Source organism: Takifugu flavidus, chromosome 11 (assembly GCF_003711565.1).
Source record: "Takifugu flavidus isolate HTHZ2018 chromosome 11, ASM371156v2, whole genome shotgun sequence".
Lineage (NCBI taxonomy): Eukaryota > Metazoa > Chordata > Actinopteri > Tetraodontiformes > Tetraodontidae > Takifugu > Takifugu flavidus.
Genome location: NC_079530.1, coordinates 14404908 through 14424048, shown reverse-complemented (window position 1 = coordinate 14424048; position 19141 = coordinate 14404908). Strand labels below are relative to the sequence as shown.

Sequence of the window (19141 nt, the reverse complement as noted above, 5' to 3'; positions counted from 1 at the left end):
CCCGGGTTTACGCCTCGGTGACATTTCCACGAGCTCTTCTCGTGAAGACGCACGGAAGGAAACAGATTCCTCAATTCCTCCTCCTCTGCGGTGACGCGGCGGCTCGTTACACGCGGGGCCCAGTGAACTCAGAAGTGAGGAGAGCTCGCCATTAATGTTTCACACGGAGGAGCTCTGGAATGGGTAGAAGCATGAAACACGGGGGTGAGTGTGGGTCGTGAATGTAGATGCTGCAGTTGGAGCGGTCTTCTGGGGGTCTCCAGTCTCACACCCATTCACTTGTGGTGCATAAAGGTTGGCTGGCAGGCTGGGAGTGATATAATCCAAGCTTTAATGTTTCATTTAGCTCCCGTTTAGCGTCTAAAGTGGACCATTAAGCGGCGTGCTGCTTTCCTGGCTGGAGCTGGTCGCCTCTCCTGTGTCACTTCATCTCCTGTCGCCGTCTCGGCCCATTAAAACATTGTTCTTTGTGGTTTCCACCAACAGCCGGTTGCAAGAACATTTTTTTTGAATGAAAAGGTTGTAACTCTGCGTGTAAAGCCGTCCACAGGTGTTTAATGGAGCTCTTTTGGGCATCTGTCTTTACGGAGCGATGTTATATGAAGTGCTAAACATTTTAATGGAATGGTGCTTTAGAAAAATGCTGCTGAAATGGTTTTGCTTTGTGGTCATGATGGATCTGCTCCTAACTTGCTGACTGGCCGAAGGGATGAGGGGGCTTTATTAGACATCTGCGACTCCAGTCAAACACCTCAGAGATGCTCAAGAGGAACAGATGGTCACCAGAGCTACAGGTCAAGGGTCAGAGAAAGGGTCTGAACACAGAGTTCATGTGATGCTTTCATTCAGGGTTCATTTAGATTAATGAGACGTTGACGAGTCAGAGTTGGTTTTGTTGGAAATGTGATGGATCCAGGCAGGAACGGGAAGAAGGGGAGGAAAAAGGACGCTGGAAATATGGCTCTCATCCTTATCTCAACAAACGTCTCTATCACGTGGCCTAAAAGAGATCACAGGATCCAACAAGATCCAGCAACACAAACACAAACTGCCTTCAAGGTTTTGTCAAGACGTGTCAAATCCTCATAGTTGCCGTCCTGCATCATTGTTGTGGCTGTTTTATGGATCCCAACAGTCTGTCTTTATTTTTTAATCTTCTCCGTCTGGCATAAGAAGATCGGTTCTGTCCATCATGGCCGATTGAATCAATCATCCTCGCTAGATTATCTTTAAAGAAAGACAAGTCAGACGTCATTTCAGTAGCAACGTATTTGTATTTTAAACTCTCTTTCACGTCCCGTATCTCCACATCAATGAACACCGAATACAAAACTCTTGTGCTTCACACAGACAAACGCTTTTTTCTTTTGCTTCTACAAATTCGACTCCGTCTCTAGGATCCCGCATCGATTCACCTTGAAATCTGCGATTGCATAAAAGGTTCCTCATCCACGCGTCCGCAGAAGAAAAGTCATTTTTAATCAGGCCACTTGTTTTCTCTGCGAAATCAGCAGAGCACCAAGTATTTTCCCACAGAAAAACGGAACTTGAACCCACCCGAGCGGAGGGGCGCTTCGCTCCGGGTGCTGTGCTTTTCAGCCCTTTACCCGTCTCACGGAGAATCGACGCCGACCTCATCGGTCTCACGGGGAAAAAACGGAGCGTGCCACATCTCTGCTCACCCGCGGCGCGTTATTGAACCGAGCGGACGAGGAGCTCGCCGTACAGCGGAGGGTGGCGGCACCTCCAGGTATGAGAACTGTTATCCACTGACGGGTGTGTGAGAGTGTGTGTTCTGGACGAGAAGGTGACTAACAAGTGTGTGTTACAAAGCTGTCACTGAGAAAATGCCAAACTCTGCAAGCAGAAGGTTGTAAAGAGACAAGTGGAGGCGCCAGTTTACGTTTTGCATGCAGTGAAGCCCAGGTGGAGCGTTGACTGGCTGCTGCTGCCCGGACTGTTGATCCCCCCCCCCCCCCACCGAAGCTCTTCACACACCAGATTCAAGCCAGCTTGTGGATCAAGCTGGACAGACTTTTCTGTTTACGTCTGCTTCGTTTCTCCTCCGCTAAACCGCCAATCGGAGAGCGTCTGTGTCTCCAGAGGAGGCCCAGGTGGCTGAGACGAAGGACGGGAGGAAAATGACAATCAAGAGGAGGTATTGTGAGTAGATTACTCACGATCTACTCAGCAGCAAACCATTCAAACTTGGACAATATGCACCAGGTCCCTCCAGTGTCTCCAAATCCACCATTCTGAGAACTAAAACCCACCACAAACACAACATATATAGATATTATTGTAGGTACTGTAGTCTGTGTGATCTGTGTGTGTGAGACACTGAGCACTGAGATGGACACGAATCTCTACTGGAGCACTTTTGGGGTGGGGGGGGGGGATGGGGTGGGGGCGGCTGTGACGATCATTGTAGCGGCTCCTCTCTCCTCGCCGGGCCGAGGTGCTGACATCATTGCATCATCGTAAGAATATATATGGCAATATGTAGCTGCAAGTCTTCTCGTGTACGTAGACTTTGGACGCCAGACTGAAGAAACGCACTAGCATCCCCACCGCACACGCTCACACGCACACCTACACACAGGAGTTAGTCCACAGGATTATCACACTCTTCTTTCGGTGACGCAAGTCCTCTGAAATTGCTCGATCCATTAATCTCCTCCTCTCCCCAGCGCAGCCCGTCTCCGTCGCTCACGGCTGGTGTTGCTTCAGGCTGAGAAAAGAAACGACACAAAACACAGGAACATATTAGTCGGCCTCGTGCACGGGCAGATCTGACAGGACGCCGCTCTCCGCCCACAGACATTGGCCTTTCGCCATGGTCGTAATTTAGGAACAGCCTCATCAATACTGATGCAGTGAGTGGACTCAGAGCCGTGTCACCGTCTGACGCCGCGTCACCGCCCGATGCCGCGTCACCGTCCGACGCCGCGTCGCCGTCATATCCTGAGCCGATCGTGGGTTCACCTTCTGGATTCGTCTCTTTTAAATAACAGTTTCCCTCATCACGGCTCACGGGGTGTTTTCTCCCCATTGGAGCTTCTGTCTGGATTTATAATCGGAGCGAAACAGAAATAAAATGTTCACATAACGTTTGTCTCTCCTGGCTGCTCCACTGTGCCCTAATTGGAGAGATTCAACGCACACACACACGCACACACACACACACAACCCTCCTGATGCTGAGAGACACAGGCACCCATGCTGTCAGCACCTATCCCCATAATGGCTGTTAAAACAGTGGCCTCTGCACCCTGTCTGCTCGTTGAGGACTCGTCTAGCATGTTGGATCCTCAGAGGAGGCAGGTGGGGGGGTGCATGAATTCGGGTTGGGCGGGGAGGCGATGCACGGGTGAAAAAGGGTTCGGTGGGATTCAAAAGCGCCGCTTTTTCCAAATGTGGTTTCCATTCGTAAAGCGGACGCCCGTCTGGTGCAGCTGCTGATCAATCTGACGTCCTTGCACTGCCGCGTCAGCAAAAACACGGTCGATCTGAGGTGGCGGTTCGAAACCGTTGCAGTATTCAGCTGTTTTGTCCGGTGTTTCCTCCCCGTATCCCATGCATTGATTCCCAAGGAGCGTGTTCAGGTGCGACGGGCCTGAGCTCGGTAGCATCCGTCCTGAATTAACCTCTGACCTCGGCTTCAGCGGGGGACACGCGGGCCTGTCCTATTAGCAGGTCAATAGCGCAGCCATTTGATTCAGTTATTTTACACTGAGCACTATAATCTGCCGCCCACTCTCTGCGCTGCCGTGGCGTCCTCTGTGGTGCTGATGCTGTATAATACCAGCAGGAGGAGGCTGAATGGATTACCGTCCCCGACCTCTTGCCCCTGGGGCCTGCGATAGCATCAGCATTACCATCACACGCACGTGTGTTTCATAGAAACCCGGTGTCAGAATTATACAGGGAGAAAGCATCCAGAAAACAAAGCGAAGGAGATAAAAAACATCCCAACATTGAGGTGGTCGAAGATACAATGTTGCTGTTCTTCACTGTCTTTCTTTATGGACTCAGTGGGGCTAATTAGCACCTACTTTAGCTCACTTAAAAGAAAATATTGAGCAGAACTTTAAGGCTACAGTGTGTAAGACTCAAAACGCAGGAGGATTCAGATAACAGAGGCCGATAAATCTGCTGGTAACTACGGTCGCAGTGAAATATGCATTGAGGTAATCTGCAGCAGTCCATATAATACCGGTAATGATAATTCTGAGCCTGGCTGCCCTTTTCTGCATGTTTACAGGGGGATGTAAATCTGCCACTCAGTTGTCACGAAGATGCTAACTGAAACAGAAACCCGTCTATCTGATGTCCCCTCATCCTCACCGGCGCCGTGCCTGATAAAATGCAAACTGTCAAAAGTGTTCCGCCAAGCTGATGTAGTCACGCTCGTTTTGTCCGCCGTTATCTTCTCCAATTACTGCTGCCAATCTGGGGATGGGGGGGGGGGGCAGCGTGGCGTCTGCGGCGTTCCCAGTGACCCACACTCGACTGTGTACCGAGCAGATGCACGGAAGAGATAAGGAGAGCTGGCGGACGGACGCATGCAGCTATTTAAGAAACAAAGAAATCTGCTGTTTTATAGCGATGACACATTCATAACACACACACGCGCGCACACACACACACACAACCCTCCTGATGCTGAGAGACACAGGCACCCATGCTGTCAGCACCTATCCCCATAATGGCTGTTAAAACAGTGGCCTCTGCACCCTGTCTGCTCGTTGAGGACTCGTCTAGCATGTTGGATCCTCAGAGGAGGCAGGTGGGGGGGTGCATGAATTCGGGTTGGGCGGGGAGGCGATGCACGGGTGAAAAAGGGTTCGGTGGGATTCAAAAGCGCCGCTTTTTCCAAATGTGGTTTCCATTCGTAAAGCGGACGCCCGTCTGGTGCAGCTGCTGATCAATCTGACGTCCTTGCACTGCCGCGTCAGCAAAAACACGGTCGATCTGAGGTGGCGGTTCGAAACCGTTGCAGTATTCAGCTGTTTTGTCCGGTGTTTCCTCCCCGTATCCCATGCATTGATTCCCAAGGAGCGTGTTCAGGTGCGACGGGCCTGAGCTCGGTAGCATCCGTCCTGAATTAACCTCTGACCTCGGCTTCAGCGGGGGACACGCGGGCCTGTCCTATTAGCAGGTCAATAGCGCAGCCATTTGATTCAGTTATTTTACACTGAGCACTATAATCTGCCGCCCACTCTCTGCGCTGCCGTGGCGTCCTCTGTGGTGCTGATGCTGTATAATACCAGCAGGAGGAGGCTGAATGGATTACCGTCCCCGACCTCTTGCCCCTGGGGCCTGCGGTAGCATCAGCATTACCATCACAGGCACGTGTGTTTCATAGAAACCCGGTGTCAGAATTATACAGGGAGAAAGCATCCAGAAAACAAAGCGAAGGAGATAAAAAACATCCCAACATTGAGGTGGTCGAAGATACAATGTTGCTGTTCTTCACTGTCTTTCTTTATGGACTCAGTGGGGCTAATTAGCACCTACTTTAGCTCACTTAAAAGAAAATATTGAGCAGAACTTTAAGGCTACAGTGTGTAAGACTCAAAACGCAGGAGGATTCAGATAACAGAGGCCGATAAATCTGCTGGTAACTACGGTCGCAGTGAAATATGCATTGAGGTAATCTGCAGCAGTCCATATAATACCGGTAATGATAATTCTGAGCCTGGCTGCCCTTTTCTGCATGTTTACAGGGGGATGTAAATCTGCCACTCAGTTGTCACGAAGATGCTAACTGAAACAGAAACCCGTCTATCTGATGTCCCCTCATCCTCACCGGCGCCGCGCCTGATAAAATGCAAACTGTCAAAAGTGTTCCGCCAAGCTGATGTAGTCACGCTCGTTTTGTCCGCCGTTATCTTCTCCAATTACTGCTGCCAATCTGGGGATGGGGGGGGGGGCAGCGTGGCGTCTGCGGCGTTCCCAGTGACCCACACTCGACTGTGTACCGAGCAGATGCACGGAAGAGATAAGGAGAGCTGGCGGACGGACGCATGCAGCTATTTAAGAAACAAAGAAATCTGCTGTTTTATAGCGATGACACATTCATAACACACACACGCGCGCACACACACACACACACACACACACACACACACACACACACGTGCCAAAAAATAGACCTGAAGTAGACACATACAGTCACTTTTTTCTGGATGACTTTCTGTGAGTGTTAATCTCCGTGCTGCCAGTGGTGCTTTTCAAGCACACACACACACACACACACGCACACACACACACACAGGCAGGTGGAATTTGGCTTTGGTGTAAGCTCATGTCCACCCTGTCCCCCAGACGTCCACCGCGTCTCTTTCGTGTCCACCCTTCTAACCTCCCACACACGCGAACGGGCCACTCTCGTCGTGATTCACACACATTTACATAACGGTGCACGCGTGTGCGCAAAGATCGGCGGAAAATAAAAGAGATTTGCTCGGCTCAGTGCTCCATCAGCCGACAGCTTGTTCTTAAAGGGAGCAGGCTCGGGGGAAATGTCTGAGCTGTGTAGTATGTAAATAAAGCCACGCTAATGCGTACATAAACACAAGCTCATTAATTTCCTCCTGCTTTGAACCGGCCGTATCTCAGAGGTCATCTAGCACACTACACAACAGCCATCTCTCTGAATTTAAAGCAGCACAATACAATCAGACATGCTGCATTATTTTCTCATGATCTAATCATGTTCCCTTTATGTCTTTTGTCGCTAATAAGAATGAGGATTCTATATCGGAGCAGCGTGCAAAGGCGAGACTAACGTGGGCGCTAATGCACATGTTGGTTTCACCACAGTAACGGTGAAGGCGGAGAAAGTGAAGCCGATGAGGTGGAACCTCGTGTTCTTGTTCTGAGTGTCCCACAGGATCGGCGCAGCCGGGTCGACGTGCTCCGGGACCGGGGCTTCATTCTCAACAGCGCGCCGGGAGCGTTTTCAACATGCGAGCCAGGGCTGAGCAGAGCCGCGGCGCGAAATCACCTGGGATTAAAGCGCCGCTCCTGGACTGGGCCAATTATTTTTGCAATGTTTGGGGTTGAACTCTGATGAGAGCTGAGGTTTCAAAAATCAATAAAGGGAAATTTAAAATGTTAAGATACAAATGCCTCCAAATACGGATATGGATGTTGGACTTAGTTACACAGAAATGCCCCTTAAAAAGAAAAAAATAAATACTTCTGCGTGATAGTGGAGCTGATTCTGCTAACCTGAGCGGTTAACCAGCTGTTAATCTCATCCTCATCTCATCCTCTCTGTCTAGTGTCAGTCATATGGATGAGGAGGCCTCCTCATCCATATGCTCCATAGGTCTCTCGCCTTGAGGTCAACACAAGCGTTGCAGCGTTTCTGCCGTCCTTTCCTCTTGAATCTGTCGGGAGGTTCTTACATTCCGCCTCTGTGAGGAGACTTTATCTCTCCCGCCTGTAGCTCCACCTGGAGAACTAATGAAGTGTTCTCCTACGAGCAGGAGCTTCAGGTGACAGTACCTTTTAGGACTAGATGTTAATGTGTTGAAACTGCTGCCGTTGTGTAATTCAACAGGCTTTTTTTCAGTGATAAATGTGTATCCATAGCAACAGGCTGGCAATCTTAGCCAATTCAGGACTTTTTTGTCAGACTATCACAAGGTGTGTGATACAGCCGGTGACTTTTGTCGCTGTCAATGCGACTGTGGCTGTTCTCTGTCCTCCTGGACCCTGGTGTTGATGCTAACTGCTGGGAGAACTGGAAAGCAGCTGGTTCCGGTCCACTCTGGACCCCAACACAAAACACACGACCAGGAACCAGTTTAGAAGGACGGAGCAGTCATCGGCCTGGCCACGAAATGATGTTTACCATAAAGAGACGGTCGCTTGAACGCCAAATGTTGGTCTTCTGTGTCCCACAAACACGGGACATTTCAGAAAGTACATGATCAATAGAACAGCGACCTTTCACGGGGTTCTGACCACACGTATTCCGGCAAACTGGCTCAAAAGCGCTGAGTTTCCTTCTTACTTTGTAATAAATTACCTTTACCGTAACTCTTGTAATGATAAACATAAAAAGTAATTAATTAATTAAGGGGGCCGTAGAGGGCAAATGTAAAATAATTCTAATCAGCGTGCACGTTGTGCGCGGCCCACTGGATCTCTCTGTCCTTGCCTCATTTATCCTTGTTATTGTTGTTGTGTATCACACTACACCCACTGCACGCCTTGTTGGAACTCACCTTTTATATTTTAGGGGAGATAATTGTGTGGAGCTCAGACGAGGCGCGTTCAGGCCTAAAAACCTGTTTTGGTTTTTTAAGAACAATCTTTAGAACAACCTTTTGAATATGCTGACAGTATCCTGCATCTGGCTTCAGACGCATGATAAAAGTTTGTGTGTCGAACGGAAGAATGCGGCTTCCAGTTTACAGGGAAATTGATTTGGAGCCTGTAAACTATGTGAAGAATGTCCTCCAGGACTGCGAACGCACCCCCCTCCCCTCGTCAAGGTCCCTCTCTGGTAGCGATATACTCACTTATTCTGGTGCTTGGAGCCCTGGAGGTGTGCATGGTACTGCTCGATGGAGTTGAGGACCACATTGCAGACGCTGCAGGAGTAACTGCTGCGCAGTCCTGGAGAGACACGGACACGGGTTCAAAGGTCACGGTGAGAACATCCTCCGTACATGCACACAGCCGCTGCAGAAAGCAGCAGCTGCTGCGGCAAAAAGTGCTTCCAACGGTGAAAATTTTGTACCGACTTGCAATAAAAGTCTTATTTTTAACTCTGTATTGCAGGCGGATTCTGCTAATTGGAGTGCATCTGGAAAAGATTTGATTAGTCTCATCATTAGCAGTGAGCCAGGAACATTTTTAGATCCTCAGATCACTGGCATCATCCTGCTAGTGCCTCGCTGTGTGTGTGTGTGTGTGTGTGTGTGTGTGAGAGAGAGAGAGAGAGAGAGAGAGAGAGAGTTCTCACATTTACTACCAAAAAGTACCAAAAAAAAAAAGATTAAAGTTGGACTTGGGTTTAGGTTAGGGAGTTAGTTGGTGTGGTCAGGGTAAGGAACTGGGAAATGAAATGTCCCCACAAAGATAGAAATATGCACGGACATGTGTTCCCGGGAAGGTTTTGAAGCTTGAGAACGAGAAGAATGAGGACACGACGGGTAAGAACGGAGCAGCACAGTAGATTTGGTTAAAAAAAAAAGACTCTTTGTGCATGTGCACGTTTGTGCACGTGTGGTGAATGCGCTGAATGGTCGGACTCAGACACAGATGTGAGTTAATTAGACGGTTTGCAGGTGGTGGAGATGAACCCCCCCCCCCCCCCCCCCTCCTTCCCCCTTCCCCCAAAATAGATGGATAATGTGGGATGGAAATAGCGACGGAGTGGCGGGAAGAGATACGAGCGGAGGATTAGGTAACGAGGGAAAGCAGGAAATTGGTGGAGAAAATGAAGACGTGCACAAAACTCTGAGGAGACGACGCAGGATCCGCGTTCACCGACCCATGTGACCACGCACGGGGCACCTGTGGGGTGTGCTGACTGCGCCCAAGAACCCCCCTGTCCTCCGCTGTCGTCCCGCCCGGAAGATTTATGAGCCGTCTGTGCGTCCCGTCACCTTCTGACCTTCTGGGCCACTAATTGCTGGAGCATATTGGTGGATGCAGCGGCCATTTAGTCCCGGAATATCGACTCCGGCGTCGTTTTCAGAGGGCGTTAAAGACGAACGGTCATCAACGAGTTACCTGCAGCTTAAACTCCGGCGTTGCCCTTATTCGGATCAGGATACCCCCCCCCCGTCTGCCAAATTGCCATTACCTCTGCAGAGGCTGTTCATTTTCCTGCCACATATATTACCCACGTGCACGCGCAGACCTGTTTTTAGCCTGGCTGACGCCGCCTGCAGGCTCGGCGCTTTGTGCCCCTGCCAGGAGGAAGTGCTGCAGAACGCCTGCAAACATATGTGTGCGCTAACACGGGCACGCACGCACGCACGCACGCCGCCTTGCCGAGCGCACCAACATTTGTCCATGCTAATTACATGTCGGGGAAGTGTGTCGGCTATGCAGGCGACAGCCGAAGCGCCGGATTGATCGCGTGCGTGTCTGAGCCGCTTCTTTTTTTTCCTGATTTTTTTTTTAAGCCTTGTTAATTACACATTAAGACATGTCAGTGGGGGGGGGGGGGGGGGACAAAACGCCGGGTGCAGGGGCTGTTTGTGGCTGTTTGTGGCTGTGGCTGACGTTCCAAATGTGTGTCAGAGCATTTAGGAAGACGCTTATCTAAGAGAAGGGAGAATGTCCTGCAGTCTCCGGCTGATATATTTGAACTTCGCCTCAGCTAAAACAACCTTAATGACCCACTAACAGCCCTGACGTTCCTGGCCCGCTCCATTAGGAAGCCTGGCTAAACCGCAGCCTCTTTTATCTGGGAGGCTCAGTTAGCAGTTTTCTGCCGCCCATTTTGTTTCCTGTCCGGTGTGTGAAAAAAAAAAGAGTCTTAAATAAAAGGAAATTAGCGGAAAGGTAACGGAATGTGTGACTACCTGTGGAGAGTTTGGCGGTTCGGATATTTCTGTAAACCCCTCTCCCTGTAAGGTTTGGAGCTAGCATAAACGCTTGGGCGCAGCGGAACACCGTTGAGATTTAAAAAAGACCCGGATCCAAAAAGAACGCAGGCGACAGTTTCACTCGGCCTGACAGCAGATTTCAAAGTATCGTGAGTGACTTCAGAGACGAGATCTGGGGGTGTGGGAGCGAATCCAAGTGAATTTTTCTAAACAACAGTCGTTAAAGGTCTCCGGTGCGACGGCTTCATTTTGGCAGTTAAATAAAAGCAGCATCTGTTGTTCAAATAGACTCAACCTGCGTGGAACAAAACCCTTTTAAAAAATATAACAGTGTAACCTTTCTATAAACTGAATTCAATGCTGGTTTATTTAGAACTATAATTGCAACAACACAACACTTTGATCATTGGAAGACTTTTAATTTGGTTCTGGAGAGAAATCCTGAATTTTAGAGGCGCTAATGAAAAATCGAGTGATTAAATGTGAACTGGTGTCAAGGTTCAGTCATTTCACCTGAACCCTGAGCTGCCAAATGCAGCTGGAAAACGACCTTTACGCTGCTCCGCGAACACAAAAACAGATCTGACGGGGACGAATGAATAAAACACACGCGGAGAAATTCGCTCGGAAACTGGAAGCTGGGATTAAACGGAGCCGCACCAGCCGACATCGGCAGCGTTGGACGACCCACAAAGGACGTTATAAAAACCGGATCTCCGTTTGTAGATGAAAAAGGCCACCGTCAGTTTAAGCTACGCTCCGCGCCGTATATCTCCTCTTAATGTTTGCGCTGACGCCGGCGCGCTAGCGTCTCGCTGCTGTCTCGGGGGAGACGAGGTCAGGCCTGTCTCCCGACTCGGGCACAGTCATCAATTACACACAATTTTCTCGTACTCCGGTAGCTCATCCTCCCTCGGGTTCCCAAACACACACGGATACACACAGACTAGCCAGTCCCTGATGCTTATCTCACTGCCTCCGACTCCCTCCTGAGAGGGGCGACGGCGTCTCGGCTCTGACTTGAGGGGTTTCCGGCCCTGTCTTGATTTATGTAAAGACGCAGCTGAGTCAGACGGGTTCCATCCCTCATCGCCAGCCGCCCCCACCCCCACGCCCGCCTTTGTCCACCTCTGTAATCCTTTCCCAGAGGTTCTGTCTGGCACCTCGCCGCATGAAATAACGACACTCTCCTCCGCGCCCCGTCGGCGCAATTACGGAAGAGCGCTCCAGAAGTTAGCAGCGCCAGAAATGTCAGGGAGACTTTTCGGGCGGCGAGGAGACGTGACCCAAACGGATGCACAAAGGGATGCACGCCTGCATCCAGGCAACAAGACACACACACACCTGAGCTTCATCAGGCGCTAACGAGAATGACAAATGAGCGTCTCTCATTAGCTCCTCACATATTTACACATGAATAATTGTGTAAATGTTGTGCTAGAGTCCTAAAGGAGACACGAGATGGGGTTCGTTCGAGGCAACAGACAGGTCCACATGCTGGAGACCGTGTTCCTAATGTCTCCAGCATGTCTGGAGACATGTCTCCCCTCCCCTCGACGTTCCGAGTTCACACCTGCGGTGGCGAGAAACACAGGAAGACGTCGCAACGCTGCTGACAGGCCCAGCAAGCGAGCGGTTTTATAGTACGCGGTCCGATCTGAACCCCAATCCGACACGTCTTCGCGCCTGTCACTCAATATTCTGTCAGTTTTGAGTCCAATTCGTAGTCACATGCAGATAGTTTGGGCGTAACGCCCCCCCTCCCTCCCAGAACGCAGCTGACGTGGTGGGATGTGGGTCACGGTATCGAGAACACAAACTGTGTTATATCAAATATGACACCTCTCCGGGCCTCCGAGCCAGTGTGGGTGCAATATGACTCACGCTCTTAATATGATTGGCTTTTTGATGTGATGGTTTGTGTCACGGCACCTGGAGCACAGTGTTGGCTCGCACTGAATCTGTGCGTGCAAATACGAGCGCGGCGCTCGCGTGATCGCCGCCACGCTGCCGCGGGAAGAGCCCGGATGATGGGGAGCGAGGAAGGGAACCAGATAAGAAATAATCTCCGACGCCTTGGCCCAATGTCAAAGTTCTGTTTTGCTTTTTTGACTTTAGCAATGAGTAAAATCCCAGATTGGGAAGCAATAAGCCATAACTCCTCCTCCGACCTGTTCCGAAAGACGTCCGGCACGCTCAGACACGCTCGTAAACTTGTCGGATATTTCACCTCTATCCCAATTTATCGGATTTTTATCCTCACTTTCACCCCCTGATTGTTTTATGTCCCCGTTATTATGGAGGTCTTCACCGTGTACTAATGGCTTTAATCTAAACGGGAGCGATTTAATTGCAACATGTGCTCGAAGGTCACGTTACGTTGTAGTTCCACGGCGCTAATTTTATCTAAAGCTAGCTAGAGGTCTATTTCGGTATCGCAGTTGTACTTTGAAGCCGATTAAAACATCCGTCATCATTTCCACCAGCCCCGGCTCCCTGCTGCAGATCTTGACCTCCCCTTATCGTCTGACCTGTGCACTCGGTGGCATCCAGACTGCCCGCTAGCTGCTCCAGGAGGCGCGCCCTGGCGGCGTTCCTGCGATGCTTCTTGCCCTCGTAGTGCTGCTGGGCCATCAGGGGATTGTTGAACCAGGCACCGCACAGGCAGCAGTACTTGCCCGCCTCTCGCCCGCCATTTCCGCCGACCACGGCCACGGGGAAGGGCAGGGCGGGGGACGTGGGGGGGCACGCACTGGGATCCGTGGGAACTGGGGTCTGTGGTGAATCTGGGAGAAAACAGAAAATGACTGATGAAAAAAAAAGGGTCAATGAGGAAGTTATTGCAACAGAAAGTTGCCACTAAAATTTTGGATAATCAGATTGGCCTTAAAACTGAAGGGGGGGCTTTCAGATGGAGGGAGGGGTTTTATGTACAATGTGACCTCTCCTGGAGTGGAAGAGCTCCATCAGATATTAGTGGCACTGGCTCAATTGGTGAAATCATTGAAATGCTAATGGCATTCATTTCTTACAGTGTACCATCAATTTGTGAAACGATCCCAAATCCCGGGAAAGTCTCTGCAGGGTCCGTCGCCTGGCACTGACTGTTTCCCAGATTTCCTAATGAGCTTTTAATCTCTGTGAGTTCCTGACAATTCCCAGCAAAGTGATTTCAGCATGAGCGACAGTGTTTAATCCCATTAGCTAACTCACTAATTCTACACCTGCTTTGCTGTTAATGGAAGACAAAAAAAATAAATGTGCTGCCTGAAACGTGCATCCGCCTCCACCGTCTAGAGGACCCTGGGATGGATGTCGCCCTTTTAACTCGATTTTCATTGACCGAATGACGACCTGAAGCCATTCCAGAGACTTTGAAATGATGCTGCGGCGAGCAAAACAAAATTTATCCTCCTGCAGGTTGATGGATGACGGCGCAGGCGCCGCTCTAGTCGTCTCGCGGCGTCGAGCGCACGATTAGCGAGCGTGTCACGGCGATGCGGAGAGCAGTCTAACGCCCGGCTTCCCGCGGTAATCCTCCTCCTCCCTCGTCTTTTTCCTTTTGCCGTAATCGTCTGGGAGCAAGTGGAAGCAAGAAAAAGGAATGGCAGACTTCCAGGTGACCTGCTACTTGTGACATACACCTGTTACCATGGTGATTGCCCATTAATAGCCGGAGGGCGCTGACAGGTCTGTAGGACAGAGCTGCGGCTCACGTTTGGGTCGATACGTGCATATATATTAGCGATCTTTGCTCAAACAGTTTATCCAAACAGTCTGGGGTGTGTGTGTGTGTGGGGGGGGCTCCTAGTGCCAGATGGCCGCCCAAATGCGCCTGTACACCCACTACAACGTGTCAGTGGGGCCCCGCTCAGCTGACTCTGACCACGCAGCCACAGCGCCGATTAACATTTCATAACCAAAGAAGCCCGCACGCCAAAACCAGTCACGTCACTTATGTCGAAACAGCTTCGCTGATGACAGGCGCGAGCGGCGCCGGCGAGGGCGAGGGCGAGGCGCGTGCTAATTGGCGTTTTCGCCGTGCGGGCGTGTGCGCTCACTTGACTGTTGCACGTGCGGACTGCCTGGCAGCCGAAGCCGCGCCGCTCACATAGTTACTGTATCTATGGCTGCACTTCGGCACCCACTTCCAGTCCCCTCAGCAGGAGGAGCAGCTTTAACTGGAAGGAGCACCTAGCGCGCAGGTTAGCTGTAGCATCCGAGCTATCGCGGCGGATTTGGAGTCGGCCTTTTGACAAGGTCGTCGCTCTGGTCTTTTCCCGTCACCCCTGGAGGTTTCTCTTCCCGCACCCACAGTGTCCGTGCACACTGGAGCAGAAAGTAAATGTTCTTCCCTGGGTGGGGGCGCGCAGTGTGGGGGCCTGATGAGGGATGAGGCAGTTGTGGAGGAACCGCAGGTACGGTCCCTCGCAGCGGCTCCTCCGCCATGCTCAGAGTCTCCCTCTCCTTATTCTAAACGAACAGTTTTGTAAAGATTTGTCCTTAAATGCTTTGGAATAGGAACCCATCAGTCAGGCCGTCCCTGCTGGTCGTGGGTGCACGAGCGCACGCTGAAGCCTGTCAGCTCTGATGTGCGTCCTCCGCGCGGCGCTCATCTCAGAGTGATCATGAAGGCCACATTTGACTTTAATCTTTCCTGAAATCTTTGTCTCTCCCAGGTCACTCCTCTCGCTCCTGTTCAGTTGTTTCTTTTCCTCCAGGTCCCGCTTGTCTCTAAAAAAAAAAAAAAAAAAACGCGCAAAAGCGGCGGCGGCGGCTGCACAGAAGCGACACTTCTCAAAAGTAGGCCAAAGTTTAGCTAAAGTCACCCAGAGGCTTGATTCCAACACTCCCTTTGTGGAGCGACGGGGTGTTTTGGGCACTTTGAATCCGATGTGAATTAGATTATGGAAAGCTCCCCTGGAGAAGAGGCACTGGGGGGGGGGGGCACTTAGAAAGAAAAATACTCTTAAACAATCACGGACCGGGAGAGCAGTCGGTCTGACGTTTCCCTTCAGGGGATGTTTACAAATTGAAGGCCGCTGCTGCCGAGTGCCTCACCTAACTATCATTTTAGCTTCGTACGTTTTTAGAACACGGGAAAACACTCTGAAGAGGTTTTTAAGATAAAAATATGCGCTTTGAACTAAAAAAGAAATACGCGTTTTCTCCAGGGATGCGCCGAACAACAAATATAGGTGCTTTCATTAGATTTGCTTTGAGGCTGTAGCTGCGGAGGGGACCGAGTATGAGACCTGCATCGGTCAGGCTGGCCACGGCAGACAGGCTGGGCGGCTCCCCCAGGACCAGGCGCACCCTCTTGGCGTGGGTTTTCCCCTGGTAGTGGGACTGGGCCACGATGGCAGAGGTGAAGAACATGTTACACAAGGTGCAGCACTTGTTCCTGTCCACCTCTGTCTCTGCGCAGTCCTGGAGGAGAAAAGTGGGGTGGGTGGGGGGGGGGGGGGCAAAAGAGGGTGGCAGAAAGAGAGAAGAGAGAGATTAAAACTGGACCGAGGGACTTTGCAGAGAGAAATCCCCCCTTTTTCTCTCTCACACGCAGCTAATCAAATATTCATCCCTCTCTCTGGGCTCCGTCTGTGGCCGAGCCCTTCGACTGTTGCTGGGTCATTACTAATGATGCGGGGGAGCGAGGCCCCACGGGAGACCGTCAACATAAACAAGCGGTCTACCTGACTGGCAGAAACACCCAGAGACAAACACATGCACGCTCGTTTGTGTAGACGAACGACCTGATTATGTTGCATTCGTTGTGTCTATTTTTCATCAGCCGAGTCTTTTTCCTTCAGAGCGGATTTTTGGCCGTCCCCGACTCGGCTCTGAAAACTGTTTATGACCTTAGAATGCTCTACCAACCACTGTGCACATGTCCTCAGACACGGGGCTTCTGCCCGTCCTCAAACCCAGACTAATAACCAAAGGAGACAGACCCAATACCATCAGGGTTCCAACACTTTGGACGACCTGCCTGAGGACATTCAGACACCCGGGGCCGAGGCTCTCTTCAATCTCATTTAAAGACATATTCATCCGTTTAGCAGTGTGTGTGTGTGTGTGTGTGTGTGTGTGTTCTTGTACATGTTGCATAGAGAGGACCAGAGCACACATTTAATCAACAAAGCGAGGACATTTTGGCTGGTCCTCGCACTTTTGAAGGACCGTTTATAGGTTGAGACTGTTTTATTTTCAAGGTTTGAATCAGGTTTGAATAAAGGAAGAGTGACGGCAGGCGGGGGTAAGAGGGTAGAGACTGCATCTGTGAAAGTCCTACAGAGAGAGAAGTACAAGGATGTATGTGTATGCACATGTGTGTGTGTGTGTGTGTGTGTGCACGTGCGTGCGCGCGTGTGTGGTGTCAGCCCTGGTTAGCGTCACCAACAGTGGGTTTGAGAGTTAAGGACACCTTTACCTTCAAGGCTTTGCTTTGTCTCTCAGCTGTCCCATTCCTCTCCCTCATTCTTCATTTTCTCTCATTTTTCTTCTTTCTCTCTTCATCCTCTCTGCTTTTTATCAGTGTATTTTTGTCCAGCCTTTGCTCCCCCCTCCCTGCATCCTCCCCCCCTCCTGGGCCCTGGTCTCACTGACTCTGTGTGTTGTGGGATGAAATATTTATCTATATTGGCATGCCCGCGCCGCTGCTCCTTCCCCCCTCCGCCTCTCCTCTCTGGTGTCCATCCCTGCTGTGATCATGTTAAAGGCTTTCTCTGCCCCCCCCCCCCCCCCCCCCCCCCCCCTCCCCTCTCTCCACCAATAGCTTTTTATATATGTGGCTCATCTGTTGCTGCAAATGAATTCCTTTGCACTTTATTAGCTGGAGCGTTTGTGTTGTGTTGCCAACAGAAGCGACATATTTGTTTGGGGCGAATCTGCATATAAACCTCTCAATCCTCACACATCACACATTATTATTCGACCGGCCTGAACCCCGGCGCCAATTAGTACGAGCCGAGTCTCCATCGCTGCTCACATATTTCTTTTACACTGCTCTTCTGCTCAGTTACATTAGCCTCTTGCACCCAGAGACTGCACAGCAGAGACCTCTTAGTGTCTTTTTTGGCTCACGCAGCACCCCCACACACACGCTGGCACAGTGTCCCTGCAGGTAATGAAACAACAGCCCTCAATTAAAGTGATGCACGGTGGAGGAAACATGGGTCAGATTTACTGCAGGTCTCCAGGACTGCAGCCCGTCGCTGTCTCCGCCGCTGCTGTGATTCATTGTAGATGTGTTTGGATGTGCCTGAAGTGCCTTTTGTCTCCCTGTCACCGGACGGCGCTCCTGAAATCTCCCCCTGCCTTGTTGTACTATGATGGGGCCACCCAGGGGCCCGCGGACCTGTGTGGTGGGGCAAAGTCCGACGGGACTGTCTGCGTCCGCCTGGCATCGATCTGACCTGTCGTCAGTGGGAAGCGAGAGAGAATCACGCTTGGAACACAACAATAACGGTGCTCGGTGACAGATGTTGCACCAATGCGGGGACACTTTCTAAAAACTCATCTGTCATCGTGTGTGTGTGTGTGTTTGTGGGGACATGGATCATTTTGGTCTCACTGCGCCTGTCCGTCTCCGCGCCGCCGTAAACAAGCGCCCTGTTTTGCTCCATCATGTCTTCCCCGGAGTTCATTAACCTTTCTCTTCATGCTCGTCTGTTTGCTCGCCTCCTCCCGTCGCTCGTCTCCTCGTTCTGCTTTGTAGTTCCTCCACCTGATGAACCGATTTCCACGCGACGCAGCGGCCCTGATTGCTTCTGCTTTCGAGTGCGGCGCGCCGACGAGGTCTGCGCCGCAGAATATTTGGTGCTCGACTCCTAATTAGATGCGTTAATCTCCCGCTGCTGTTTTGCTCCCCCTCGCCTTTCTACGGCTCTGCGTCGAGGCGCGGTGGGAAACGTGGCTAAATATACACACGGAGCAGCGCGGGGAAACAGACGCTCTCATTTGGAGTTGGAGGAAGCGCTCAAAGTGTGAACTGAAAGCAACGGCAAAGCATCTACGGCAGGAGATACGAACAAAAGGTGAGGGGAAAAAAGAGGCATCTGTGGTGGTTTGCACGAGTAAGCAGGCGCTCCGCTCGTGAGACAGAACGGAGGAGGATAGAGGAGGGGGGAGGATCAACTCTCTCCCCTCTCTTTCATCTGGAAGCACCTTTATGACCTACTTTCTCTGGTTTGTTGTGTGACAAACACTTTCACCTTCGCACAGGCCTGGCGGCATTGGAATTTACTGGTGGAGAGTGGCGTTTGATTCACTCAGGAAAAAAGGAAAAGCTCCCATTGGACTGCGCCGTGTCAATCAGCCGGAGCTCGGAGTGGTGAAAAAGATGAAGTGCAAACCATCCCCGGGGAGAGAGAGACAGACAGAGACAGAGGGAGAGAGACAGAGACAGAGAGAGAGAGAGAGAGACAGAGAGAGAGACAGAGACAGAGACAGAGAGAGAAAAGAAACAAATTGAACAGTGAGAATTTCATCTCTGGAGAACTGTCCTACATTACATCAGCTTTCCACACTGTCAGATAATCAATGTCATGTTTTTGTAT

The 19141-nt window shown here is 50.9% G+C and overlaps 1 protein-coding gene and 1 long non-coding RNA gene across 3 annotated transcripts in view; one reads left to right on the top strand and one right to left on the bottom strand.

Annotated features, from left to right (window-relative positions):
- Positions 1 to 1254: 1254 nt before the first annotated feature.
- The window catches only part of zgc:171482 (zinc finger protein), a 30302-nt gene continuing 12415 nt past the window's right edge, over positions 1255 to 19141 (bottom strand). For both annotated transcript variants that reach the window (XM_057047985.1, XM_057047984.1), the window contains exons 4-7: positions 15839 to 16013; positions 13115 to 13369; positions 8541 to 8637; positions 1255 to 2731 (exon numbers count right to left, since the gene is read on the bottom strand). In XM_057047985.1, coding sequence (XP_056903965.1) covers positions 2710 to 2731; positions 8541 to 8637; positions 13115 to 13369; positions 15839 to 16013 — 549 coding nt within the window. In that variant the 3' untranslated portion in view covers positions 1255 to 2709. The remainder of the gene's footprint in view (positions 2732 to 8540; positions 8638 to 13114; positions 13370 to 15838; positions 16014 to 19141) is intronic.
- On the top strand, positions 18498 to 19013 carry LOC130534095 (uncharacterized). Its single transcript, XR_008952795.1, has 2 exons — positions 18498 to 18619; positions 18807 to 19013. It is a non-coding gene; the product is annotated as an uncharacterized LOC130534095 (long non-coding RNA).